The following is a 14,432-nucleotide window of genomic DNA, read 5'->3' on the forward strand; positions in this document are numbered from 1 at the left end:
CATTAAAGCAGGGTCAGATAGAGGACATTGAGATATAATAACCACATTAGAATAAATAAGTGAATATCAGAGTTTTGGCAACCAGCTTGCAATATTGGAGGAATTACAAGACACAGTGACTACAATATCGAGAACTGAGATATTAAAGACAAAATTATATTATATTTTCGTTGCAGCTAAATTTAGTGAGCCATAGAAAACTACTAAAAAAATGTCAATTAGTTGACATTAAAGGGGTTTTACGGGCAAAAACATATAGGGGATAAGATGTCCGATCGCGGTGGGGGGGGGCGCTGTTGGGACCCCCGCGATCTCCCTGCAGCACCCGCATGCTATGCAGAGACTGAGTAACTAGTTTCAGAAACCTCCGAGTTTCCGGGACTGGGGACGTGACATCATGCCACGCCCCCTCCATTCATGTCTATGGGAAGGGGCGTGATGGCCTTTGTATAGGGGATAAAATGTTTTTGCCTGGAATACCCCTTTAATTCTAAAGCTTCTTTCTTTGGCTCACTTCTTTTTATACCCAGAAAAAGAATGCAATAGTGTGCATTACACCATGGTTCTCGTCATTTTGTTCCACTACCCAATAGACTTATGATAGAGTAGTGGGACAAAGATTGCTTAGATCCGGCTACATGTAATGCACACTACTGTACTCTTCTCCTGTCCGACAAAAACTTTTGAAATGTTTTTGTTTTTTGTTTTTTTAATGACAGGTACAGTTCGATCAAGAGGCGGGTTCACATTTGAACAACCCCTTTTTAGAATGATGGTCTGGCTTCTTTTATCCCCAATAGCTAGCTGTCAGGACAAGAGCCTTGGGATAAGAGTCTTCTTTGGATTATAGTGGTTGGTCCTACTGAACAGGGTAGTTCCCTCTATAATGTCTATATTCCCTACAGGACAACCCCATTAAAATGGACCTAACCGCAATAAAACAGGTGTAAATACATAGCTAGGTAGGGCTAGTCATCAGGATTCCAGACATACCCTTTTAATGAGGCTCAAGTTCCCAGGGGGAGTAGCAAAAGTGCCCAGGTAAGTCTAGCCTAAGTCCAGCCCGTTATTATTGCCCATTGGCCCGCTTGCATTTTTCTATCCCACTTGACACTAGATAAAGTAGACATAGGCTGGAACTACCATGGCTTTGTCTTTCTGTGGAAGGCCCCCCTAGGTTTTTTATCTAGGCTTATATCTCGTGGATGGAGAGGACTATGGAGATAAAAAAAAAAATCTGTTTGGAATCCCAATGACTAGCCCTATCAAGCCATTGGATTATCTAGATCCATGAGCCATCAAAACTACTGACAGCCCTATAAAGAGTCCCTATAAAGAACCTATAAAATGATCTGTTTGGAAACATTACGAAGTTGATACCCCAAAAAACTTTATAAAAAAATGTCTTGACATGGAATCTTACTTTAAAGTAAAACTTAAAACATCCACTGTATATGTTATATACTGTAGCATAAATGTTAAACTGATAAAATCATATACATACCTCTTTCACATTGAGGTCCAGTAAATCCGTAAACACAAGCACATCTGTTCGGCCCGATACAACGTCCTCCATTCTGACAACCATTTTCACATACAGCTTTAAGGGGAAAATGTAAAATGACTTATTATACATTTATTATTCACCAGATGATGTTAAAGACATTTCTAAACCTTTTAAGAATTCGACTCAGAGGGAAACATCTGGGGGAAGAATTTATCAACTGGCATGCACCTGCCAAATTGTGCACGCAGTGTGTTATTGTTCTGCGAAATAATTAGCATCTCATTTTGCACTATTTTCATGTTGTCTTTGTTGGCTTTAAATTTTTCTTGTTGTGTACCTTGCAGATGTGCTGGTTGGTGTGCTGAATTTATCATTTGCACAAAAATGTTTTTTGCACAAATGTAGTCCAGGTATCGTCTGGCATGTGAACGTTTGTGAGCTTTTTTAACCATTTTTTGCACTATCCATTTTCTGTCATTTTTCGAATTTATAAAGTGACCTGTGCCACATAATACATTTTGTTCATCAACTGGGAAACTTGTGCAGCAGGTTTCGTATTGTGCAGAAATCTTCCCTAATGATATATAATGAATTGATGTAGATAGAAGCTGCATCACAGTAGTTTAATGGGTTAGAATGTCTTCAGCACATTGGCTGATCTGGTGGGAACGGTGAAGTCTAGGTCACAAGATCATTATATGATATATGGTATGTCTGAGCATCTAAGTTGTAAGTACCTACCTCCGCTAAAAAAAAAAAACCCAACTCACTATTACACAGAATGAAAACATATTTAGTTATTTTCTGCCAAACCTAAAAACAGATGGTACTCTTTTGACCCTGGTGGTTTGTGGGAACTGTGTCATAGGTTGCGTACGTTAGATGAATGAAGTGACTAGTCATTTCATTTGACTGTCATGGCATCTATCCTGTGGTTTACCAGAGAACCACATGACTATTAAGACTACGCTCTAATACAGTAGCATAATGTTATGAATTATTATCTTTAGCAAGGAAAATACATGTTTATTTTGATTTCTCATACTAATAAACATACCCTTACTGCCTTCTAAATAAAGATGACGTTCTGTTTCTAACAATTTACAGTCATTTTGCAGCCTTTACTAGATCTCCATTTATTCGGTGTATTTTAAAATCTCTAGGAATTTTTCTATTTAAAAATATTTGAAACTTTAAAGGTGAGTAGCTCATGCTGAGAATAACAAAAAAAAGCTAAAATATGTTTTTATTCGATAATACGGTAAAGAAAAATACACGGACAATTATTCAAATCCACAAAGCTGCTTAAATGGAATTATTGTACGCATAAAGCAGTTTCTGCTGACTGTCCACATACAAGTACTCTGTGAAAACAGAATTGTAACCCTATATGTGCAATACTTTACTTATCACATAGCCGCTATGTCAAACAACACTGTAGTGATCTGTCTAAATGTGGGAAGTCAACCATTTGAGAACTCTGACCATGGGAAATTGGTATGGAAATGTTCCCAGCCCTTCTCGTCTCTGGTCATGAGAATTTGCAGTCTTTCCTATTATTTTGTGGTACTTTTTAACAAATGGTTTCCTTTCTATAAGGATTCCAGGCTTGACAACACCCCAGATAAATGCCAACATGAACCTAGAAAAGTGCTGTGAAAGAGACAGACTTGGATAGCACGATCTCATGAGGATGCAGACTAATTGGATCTCTGAAACTGGCTGACAGCCAAAGCCACTAGGACCAGATTCAGTCCCCCACAGACTCATATGTCTAGCCAAGGGCAGGCTGTAAAAAATATTTAGGTATGAAAGCCCATTTAATTATACTACACAGAAATGGCATTTATTAAAGCTCGTGTGCTATGGAAATATGAGCTCTACATAATAAGTTCTGTGGAATGTGCAATGATACAAGGGGCGAGGGACAGGTGCAAACTGCATAAGCTCATAGGCTGAAACGTTTCCTACTAGATATACCGTAGGTTTAATTGCCAGGTGCTAACATTCTCATTTTGAAATGCTTCATTAGACCAGATATTTGCCTTTAGAAGAGATCTTTTACTATACTTTTTTTTTTTTTTTTTTTTTTTTTACCACTTTCTTACCTATCATACATATATATGTCTTACAGCTCTGGTACCAGTAACTCAAAACCCAAAGGATATTTCTGTTTTATAATACAATGTTAGTTCTATGGAGCCTTTTACATGGGGTCATTATTGGCTGAACAGATTGACTATTGCCCATTGTGAAAGACCCACGATCAGCTAAAATCAAGCAATCACTCTTTTCTCTGGTGATCACTGGGATCCTGCTGCCCTGAAAATCATTGTTGATTGGCTGGATATCTCCCTGTGGGAACAGGTAATGTGCAGCTGACAATGACGTAAATGAATGGCCGATCACACAGCTGCTGAAAGCCCTGGCTTCACAATAGTTGAGCAGTGTAAAAGACTCATTAAATATACGCTGATATACTAGATTGGCAATTATATCAGGAACAAGTCTAGCTGTATAAAAGGCCCCTATGGCTGACAGTGGCGGAGGATTTTAGATAGGCCTCTTGTTTACATCACTGTGAGGGGCAGCTCAGTATTCATGATAAGATGTGGCTACAGGAGCTGATGGGTATATCAGGGCACCAGGGGCTAAAGTAAAACCCCCAGTGCACCAAATGGCTAATTTGCATAATTAATAAAAAAAATTATTTACCAAAGAACAGCACATCAGATGTAAATATTTGGTGTCCCAGAGCGGGGTAACCTTTTGCTACCATGAACACTGTCCCGTCTCAGGTCTATTTCTGTCAATGTATTGCTATATATATGTATATGTCTTCTGCATGCACTGAGCTAATACAAGTGCAAGGGGTTAACTGTCTGTACCCAAAATCCTTGTCTTCACTATGTAAAGTTGGTAAAATGTCACTTGTTCACCCTTCAGCCAATTAAAGGCTAAGGGCTGTCCTGTCTTCACCTCAGTCCCCAGGGACAGGGGAGGAACCTAATGCACATGTTATTCAGTTAGTCTATAGCCTCTGGTCAGGTAACATCACCCAGCTTATACTCTCACACCTTTAGTGGCCTTTCTGGCCTGTCCCGCTCCAGGGGTAGAGCCAACAAAAGTGGATGCTTTAGGGACAAGAGCAAAGCTGACAGGCCCTCTAGCAAAGTAAAGGCTAGGTTCAGGTATCCTCTGGGCCAGCCTGTCCAAAGCGACAGACTAACATCTCACTTCTGGATTTAATCAAGTCAGTGACAGCCAAGATAAAGGAGTTTTTAAGGCTAGGCAGTCTAATGTTAAGTTTCAAGTTGTAGACTAAAGTCTCACATGTCTAATCTCACCTGCGAGTGCAGTACAGGCCAGAACTACTGCATGTCTCTCAAAAAATTCCAAAGTCTATATTCTTCACATTGGAGGACTTCGACACTGATATACTACCAGCTATCTCTACCTAATGTGTAATAATTCTATCAAGTGTGATATTCCTAGTTTGTATCATCATCACTGTTTTCTGTTGGGTCTGAAACATCAGTAAAGAACAAGATGTTATCTATAAATACTGGCTTTTCAGGTATTTATTCCCGGGGCTTTGATACGGATAGCTGTTTTACTTGAAGTAGTGGTTGGTGGGAACAGTCAGTTAACTACAGGGTTGTCACTCTTCAGTCACTGAACACTACAACCCTCATCATTAGTCACATGTACTAACTACAACTCTACTTCTGGTGTCACATTCCTGACAACCTGCTGGCCAATTGTCTAAATCTGTTTCACAGATTTTAAGCCAGACCCCCACCCACCACAAATACTAAATGTAACATGGGATCATGGTAACGTGCACTTATAGGCTGTACCAGCAGTTTCCCCTCAATGTTGAAGGTCCAAAGCCTCAGACACCTGGGGGATGTATAAACTCTTTGAAAATGTTGTTCAGACCCATGGTGCTAGTAAAACAATGCAGCAATTCTAAGCAACGATTCATCACTTCATGGCAATAACTGTAATGAATAAAATAGAATAACAAAGAAACTAACCCAAAATATTTCTACATATGCGAGTATGAAAAAGTCAGTTGAAAGAAACAGTAGTTTTCATTTGAAATATATTTAGAAAGTATAATAGTAGAGAATAAGAGAAAATATATGAGCTATAATACTGAAGGGAAGGTTTTAGCCAATCCAACTATACATACGTTGTCCACAGTGGGTACCAGTATATCCTTTCTGACAGGTACAGGAGTCTTCATTGCAGCTTCCACCATTCATGCAGCGCACATTGCAATTCATAGCTGGGTAAAATAAAAGGAGAATTATCAACTATTAGTAGACAGGCAATGTGAAACAACAGTCATTTACGTCTTTACATATACAGTCTTAAAGCTTATGAATTTTTTAGCTGACGTGTAAAGTGAAACAATTGATTTTAACCAACAATAAAACAAAATAACTAAAATGAATAGAAATAAAATATCATTAATCATTTATTTAAAATGTATAGCTAATAGTTCTGGAAGTTTACCCCTAGAAAGTTCTTCCTCTACTTACTTCTTGTACGGTTATGGTTAATGCTTAGTGTTAGTGTTTAAATACATACATTTCTAGCTACTCTTTAGCTTACAATTCTTCACTGCTCTGTATCTATTATATTTACACATCAGATTTTGAATAGATCCTTGTACAAACATCTGGTTTAGAAAACCCATTATCAAATACTCTATTATATTTGAAGCCATGATTCAGAATAATACTAGAGATAATGATTTATTTCAGCTATTATTTCTTCTATCGCATTCCCAGTGGCTCGGAGGTATACATACACATGGTAAGTATTTGGTTGCATTGCGTTGAAATTGCCTGACATGATGGAATTTCGACCCACATTTCTTGAACTGGTATCAGGTTTCTAGGCCTCTTTGCTTTTCAGTTCCAACCATAAATTTTCTACTAGAATGAGGTAAGGGATTTGTTACGGCCACTTCATTAACTTCTCTTTGATGTATATGTCCCCACAACATTACGCATTGTGTTTTACAGTCCGGACGGTGTTCTTCGGCTTGCAAGCCTCCGGCTTTAATCCCCACACATAACCATGGACTTAATGGCATTAATATATCAGGGCAAATACAGAGATCTCTCGCATTATCTATTTATACCCAGGACTGTCTCTATAACAAGGGCACATTCTCTATGTCTAAAGAAAATAAGTTTTTTACACCAGCACGACGGGGGTTCTACACTGTGAGACCAGTGAGACTATGAAACTCTCTTCCAGAGGAGGTGGTCATTATTCATGATGAATAAAAGAGTTCAAAGGGGACCTAGATGCATTTTGGGAGAAAAAAGGGGTATTCCAGGACTTTTTTTTATTTGATTATGCTACAAGGGTTGTAAAGTTAGTGTAGTTCATAATATAGTGTCTTTTTCTCACAATTTTTAAGTGATTTTCACTCCAATCTTAATTTTTAACGGCATACAAAATGACTGTTGTCTCAGATTTTTCCCAGGTTGCAATGCGGCCGAGACCTGACTCATTACTCATTAGTCAGCTGATGACAGGGAGCCTGTCTGTTTCAATGGGTGGAGGGATTGCTTGGTGGGAGAGAGATCAATCTGCAAGTAATGCAACAGTTGTGGGCACCCTGATTGAAAACCACACTGATTTGAATGGATGCAGCTCATTTATGTTTCAATGGGTGGGGTGGCTGATGTGTGGGAGGGAGGAAAATGGAATTGTGGGATTTTTTGTCAATGTAGTAGGATTTGTAGGAAATACCAGTTCACAAAAAGCTAACCACAGTGTTATGGTAATCTCACAACATAGCCATTGAGCCCCAAGACAAGCGCAGATCCTTTCTAACCATGTCCCTTACTGTCTGCCAGGTACGTACTAAAATCACCTTATGGTGGAGAACCCCTTTAATAAAATTACAGGTTGTGGATAATAGATTTATAGGGACAGAACATTGATCCAGGAATTATTTGGAGTCAGGTAGGAATTTTTCCCCTGATATGGGGCAATTGGGATCAGCCTCGTAAGGGTTTTTTGCCTTCCTCTGGATCACAGTAGGGACACAGTAAGGATATAGGTTGAATGGGATGGACTGTCTTTTGTAACTATATAACATTCTCACATGGTCACTTGCTGTTGTTTTTGGATTGATTTGATTGACAGTCCACTTGATGTAAGCCCCCATTCTTGCTTATGCTCCGAGAGCATAATAATGTTACATAAAGGAAAACACTTCCTCCCTTCTATATTCTTCTTAAACCCTATCTAGATTACATAACTACTTAAATCTAATTGATAAAAATATAAAGGATCCTAACTATCCCCTAACATTCTGAGGAAGTAAATTCATTCCAGTAAGCCCCGTTCTTTTATGGATGTGTTAGCCTTTTGGGGTCCAGAGATGGGCAGCGCACAAAGGGCATATACAGCTGAATGTCATTATTGTGTCAGTTATCTAAGAAGCAATACAATTAATTCCTGATCCCAGGAAATCTCTGGAAAAGTCAGAGCGAGATGGAAAGATTTTCTCGTGGCCCCCAGCAGAGTATATAGTTTAAAGTTCTGCTCTTGGGTGCACATAATGCTTTTATTTACTGAATGTATGTTTGCCATTCCTGAAGCTTCACCTCAAAGAGTTCAGGGAATTCAAGATGGCATACCATTAAAGGAGCAGTCAGAGAACATATGTCTCACAGCAGTCTTCACCAAATGACTACCTGGGTGCACAGACACTACCCATATACAGATGTTCCTTCACGGATGATAAATTATAAACTAAAGGGTTTATTGTTCTCTCAGACATATTTCTTACTGTGCTTTTACTATTTTTTTTGTCACTAGTTCTTTTGTTATCTGCACTGTATTTCCCTTATCTAAAACCTTCCTATGAACATGGGCATCATGTACTGGAAGTATTGGCCACATCAGCAGCCTTATCACTGCTTTTATTTTCCAACTTGTTTTAAAAAGCTGGAAACTGAACTCATTTATTTAATTTTAGAGATATATATATATTTTTTTATGTATTCATTATTTGCCAAGGACAAAGCATCTGGTCCTTTCTTTAGTTTTTATGCTTGCATCTGTCCAGTCCTTACCAAGCCTGTATTTAAAGCGCAACTGTCATGACATTTTTGAGTAATAACCTGCACACAGCCTTTGTACTGTGTGCAGGTGTTGTGTATAGCAATTATTTTACCTCATATTTACAGGCTTTCGTGACGCTAAAAAGTGCTTTTAATCAAAGCCACTGACGGTCAGATAGGCGTGTTGCGAGGTACACAATGCCCTGCCGCCGCTAAGCCCACCCACATGCCCACTTTGTATCTCAGTGCTGGGACCGCTGTGTGATTGACACACAGGTCCCAGCGCATGCTCCCTTCAACTAATGTAATGTGCGCGCTGCTGCGTGTCATCCAGCAAGCGCCTGCACCTCCAGGGAGCGCTCGCTCCCACCGCCGTCATCCTCCTCAGTGCGCCTGCACAGGGCTAGGTGCAGAGAGCGCTTGCTGGATGACACGCAGCAGCACGCACGTTACATTAGTTGAAGGGCGCATGCGCTGGGACCTGTGTGTCAATCACACAGCGTTCCCCAGCACTGAGATACAAAGTGGGCGTGTGGGTGGGCGTGCCGGCGGCGGGGCATCGCGTACCTCGCACCACGCCTATCCGACCGTCAGTGGCTTTGATTAAAAGCACTTTTTAGCTTCACGAAAGCCTGCAAATATGAGGTATAATAATTGCTGTACACAACACCTGCACACAGTACAAAGGTACTGTGTGCAGGTTATTACACTAACATTTCATGACAGTTGTGCTTTAAACCTCACTTTGCTTTAGCCATGAGGCTGCATACACCTCTGTTACATCTTTAGAGGTTATGCAATATATATATATAAATATATATATATATATATATATATATATATATATATATATATATTGTATTAATACAATTACACCATCACAATGTTCTTGTGCTCATCACAAATGCTAATCTTTAAAATAATAGAATTCTAAATAATATAGTGACCAAAAGATACAACTATATAAGGATCAAATATCCCCCACTATGACTAAATATTGCCGCCATTATAGTGACTGAATCATTCCATAATAGCATTACTATATGGTGAATGAATCCTTCAACCATGCTGAGAATCAATAATACTGCTACACAGTGAAAGGACAATACCACCATACAGGTACTGAATAATACCACCACATACCTACTGAATAATTCCACCATGCAGCTACTGAATATTGTCACCATTCAGCAAATGAATGCTACTACCATATAATATCACAATACAAGTACTGAATAATACCGCCACACAGTAAGTGAACAATGCCACCATACAGCTACAAAATAATATCACCATGTGAATATGAATTATTCTAATACAGGCAGGCACACTCTGCAGAGTATTTTCGTGCTGCAGATCACGTATACTCCTTTTTGTAAGTGTACTGATGATTTCGTAATCTCTGTGATTGTTTTTATTGTGATGTTTTCTAGCAACAAATTTACATATATTTTTGTTCAGTTTGTGAACTCTGTTTTCCTATTGGTGGGGGGCTGATTTGTGTGTAGTGTTATCTCCTAAAAAAAAAAGTGCCTAGACTTGCAACGTCCATTGGTATCAGAGTACCAGTCCTTTTATTGTCTACTATGGAGCAATAAAGATGAACTTACAACCAGGGCGCTTCTCTTGAAAATTTCTACTTCTCTGTATTTTCTGTTCTATACTTAGCCCCGTCTGTGGATAGCACTGCTCCCATTGTGAGTGCCTCCAGTTTATACTACAGGTAGACCGGGCTCCAGCACCATTACTTCCCAAAAACATCTTGTTTGGACCTTTAATGGTTTATAATGGATGAATACAAACCATGAAGGAGTATTTCACAACTAGGAACTCCCAGGGTCAAATGTCAGTGGAAAAAGCACAGAAGGTTTCTATGGATAAAAAAAAAAAAAAAGATCCCTAGGGTTTCAGAACAGGTTGTTGGTTCAGCTGCAGCTCAATACTTTCCCTAGGACTAAAATAATCTCTTTCTTTTTATATGTTCCAAAAATTACATATATATTGAAAAAAAGTTGGACGGTGTAGGTGGAAACATTCTGAGCCAAACTTTTCTTGAATCATTGTGAATAAATCCGGCCATCACACTGCTTTAACCCATTTCATGCCAACAGCAGATAGAACACAATACTAGCAAGAGATGACATTCACTGCAGGTAAGTAAGACTAAAAGATATGTAACAGAAATGTATATGTGCAAACTAAGATGGAAGATCATTTCATTGTTTTTAGGAAATCAGTTCATTCACACCAACAGTAGTCCTTATGGACAATTGCATAGGAAATACAAAGGGGTATATTTCCCCAGAACAAATGAGGCCGATGTTCCTTTCATTCTTTATGGGGCCATCAAACATTTCCGTGCACTGAATTCGGCAATGCTTATCAGCTCTAAAGAGATTCAACTAAGCCTTGGCCTCTGTTGATTCCACGGACAATTTTGACCTGTTCAGAACAGGCTGTTCGGGAGATGCCAGTACTTCCTCTGAATTTGTGGCAGCTGCAGAAGCTATCCTGTCCACATGGGCCAATATTCCTGCAGAAGGATTTAGGGCCTAGTGAAATTTATGCCAAGACATATTGCTGCACTTCTGAAGGCCAAAGTTGGTACTAGATGTCTTTAAAGGGGTACTCCACCCCTAGACATCTTATCCCCTATCCAAAGGATAGGGGATAAGATGTCTGATCGCGGAAGCGCTGGATGTTACTGCTCCGGAAGCGCTGGAGGGTCTGGCTCCCGACCACGGGAACGGAAGATCGTGACACCTCTGTGTGATATCATGCTCCGCCCCCTCAATGCAAGTCTATGGGAGGGGGCGTGACGGCTGTCACGGGAATGGAAGATCGTGACATCACGACTCCGCCCCATGTGACATCACTCCCCGCCCCCTCAATGCAAGCCTATGGGAGGGGGCGTGACTGGAGGGGGCTGGAATCATGATGTCACGATCTTCCGTTCCCGTGGTCAGGAGACAGACCCTCCAGCGCTTTCGGAGCAGTAACAGGTGGGTGCCACATGCTATATTGCGGGGGTCCCCAGCGGCCCTAGGGACCCCCGCGATCAGACATCTTATCCTCTATCCAAAGGATAGTTTAAGAGTTGCCTACCTTGACAATGTTTACTTTTTAGAAAGGTCTTTTAACGATAAGCAAATCGCAAAGGGCTTCTCTACTGGGACCCCTAGTGATCCATAATCTATGGGATCTGTTTCACCACATGGCAGCACAGTGGGACAAAGCCTTTCTTAATGCAGGGCAGGACTGGTCCACCAGAGTGAGGTAGACTCCGTGTAACTGTTTTCCACTCTGGCCCATCGTGGAAGAACTACTAATTTATTTCGGAACCTTTTATTAAAGGAAAGTTCATTGATAATGTAAAGCAACCAAAATAATGCCATTTGATGGCACACTGTCCTTAAGTATGGAAGCATGGTGCACACTATCTACCCATAGTCTGAAGTGTATTTAAATGCTTTGCGAAGGTATGTCCTACATAGGAAAAGTCTAGTTTCATTATTAAATATTGTAGATGTAAAATGTCATATACAAACTACTCTATTCCCAGCTGTGCACCAGACAAATTACACAAATGATACAATTGTTTTTGTCTGTGTAATTAAAATATGAACAATTGCTTGTGCTGTACTTGAGCCATTTTGGAAGCTTTCCTTTATTTGCACAGTTTAACAAGTTCTGGCACAGGATATTGTTTTATTGTGTATACAGAGCTGGGCAGTAATAGCTTTTGGCGCAATATATTGTTTTAAAGTCCTTTTCATGAGACATTTTCACTGTCATAATGACAACATAGTAAAAGTAATGTTTCGTTCACGCTAGTGTTGTAGGGCCTCTTTTTCCCTTCTGTCTTTCTTAAAGTTCAAGTGTCCCCTAAATTTCTATTTACAGATTAAACCCAAACATTGAAACTTTGTAATTTTATTATTATTATTATTTTTTTTATTAAACCAGAAGTTGACAGCTTATTATTAGACTTAGTTAGGCTTGTTAGCCAGAAAGAAAACTGCACAATTTCAGGATTATTATAAAATATAGATAGCAAAATGGAAATTTAGAAGAAAAAAGTAACTAACAAAAATGTGTTTAAAACTCGTTTTTGCTATTGCACTCCTTATGGTAAATAAAAAATCTTTCTATGTTTTCTATGTTTTATTTGTGTTTAAAAAAGCTGCCTCTAGGTGTCTCCCTACTTGTCCAGAGGACATTTCCCCCCATCTTTTACACAGACTTTGGACTCCTGCTGGAAAGTCCAAAATCAGGAAGTGCAGTCTGGAGTGGTGAGGAAGGGGGAGCGCAGCCTTAGCCAATAATAGCTCATCTCACACTGAACTGCTCTGGGCAGTGTGTAGCAGAGTGAGGGAGGAAGTTCTTCACTGTATGGCTTCAGATGATGTCACGCCTGCTGGGTAATGGCCCTTTCTAGTCTGTGAATCTGACTGAGCAGAAAATACAGAGCAATATCAAGGTAGAAAACAAAAAAATAATAAAAATAAAGGCAGGGGGTGTTTTATTATGATGTGGGCAATGAACGAGGAGGATTATAAAACTTAACAAGATCATGAGAGGTACTCTTTAATGAAAAAAACATTTAATACTATAAAGGGAATGCTTTATTAGATAATTTCTATATTTTGCAGCATTACTGTCATGTGGGGCCCAGTTTGAGTGAGAGTAGGTTAAAGCGGCGGCCAAGTGAGCTGATTTTGCACCCTAAGAACCCGCAATGCCAATTTATACAGGTATGAGGTACCTGGGAGCTCATAGTATGTCCTGACTGTAACACACAGGACTCTTGACATTTTCCTGTATAGATATATTATGCGTGACCATATGGTGTTAACATACTAATGAGCAATTGTCCATTACATAGACCACAAGTGCCCATGCCCATAACCTCCCTTCTTTGTCCCACCCCAGCTTTGCTTCTTTGACTTGACTGACAGCTCAAGAAAAAATGATGATAAACATTTCATGGGTTGTCAATCAAGTTAAAGGTGTAGCATGGGGGTGGGGCAGGGGAGGGAGGTTATGGGAGCTTGTGAATAAGCCCACCTAATAAATAATGATAGCATCAAAAGCATCAATTATCCTCTTATTAACAGCAATTCATTTCAATGAAGGCTATTTAAACCTCTAACTCTAATGTATTGGTTTTGGTGTCCTATTTATTCATTTACATGCATATACAACCTAACTACAGGTCCTGTTAGGCTCTATATTCATTTTTTAGGCTTTCACATTTTAAGATAATAAAAATTTCATTTTTAATGTTGCACACTATAAAAATAACTTTATGCTCACATTACAAAAAAAAAAAAAAAAAAAAAATATATATATATCTGTGGCCATTTTTAAAACGAATAATGTGCATATTTTATCTGCTTCCTACAGGATATGTATGCGGCTCTATATGTATTTGCTTACACAGAGAGGGCCCCCCCCCCCCCCCCAGAATAGTCACTGCTGTACTCTGTTACTCTATTACGTGACCTGTACAGACTGACATTAACCTCTCCAATTCCTTAAATCACCAGGGAACTTTTAATGTGTGAAATCTTTTTTCTTTTTCTTTCTGTTACCTAAAACCTATATTCCTACAGTCAGGTGCCTTTTATTGTTGGAAAAATTCAGAAGTTCTGCAATATCCACATAAAAATCTTAAAATATTCCAGTTTTCACAATGGCAATCAGATCAGTCTCACAAGTGGATATTTCTTGTTCTTTGTTCTCATCTGTCACTTTGCTGTACAGAGAGGCACAGGATTATGGGAATCTGCTTAATCTAGATATATATAAAACTCAACATGTGT

The 14,432-nt window shown here is 39.3% G+C and overlaps 1 protein-coding gene across 2 annotated transcripts in view; it reads right to left on the reverse strand.

The window, feature by feature from the left end:
• LOC130367421 (fibrillin-2-like) overlaps positions 1-14,432 on the reverse strand; it is a 231,953-nt gene that overhangs the window by 84,738 nt on the left and 132,783 nt on the right. For both annotated transcript variants that reach the window (XM_056569845.1, XM_056569840.1), the window contains exons 5-6: positions 5,706-5,801; positions 1,505-1,600 (exon numbers count right to left, since the gene is read on the reverse strand). In XM_056569845.1, coding sequence (XP_056425820.1) covers positions 1,505-1,600; positions 5,706-5,801 — 192 coding nt within the window. The remainder of the gene's footprint in view (positions 1-1,504; positions 1,601-5,705; positions 5,802-14,432) is intronic.

Source organism: Hyla sarda, chromosome 1 (assembly GCF_029499605.1).
Source record: "Hyla sarda isolate aHylSar1 chromosome 1, aHylSar1.hap1, whole genome shotgun sequence".
Taxonomy (NCBI): Eukaryota; Metazoa; Chordata; class Amphibia; order Anura; family Hylidae; genus Hyla; species Hyla sarda.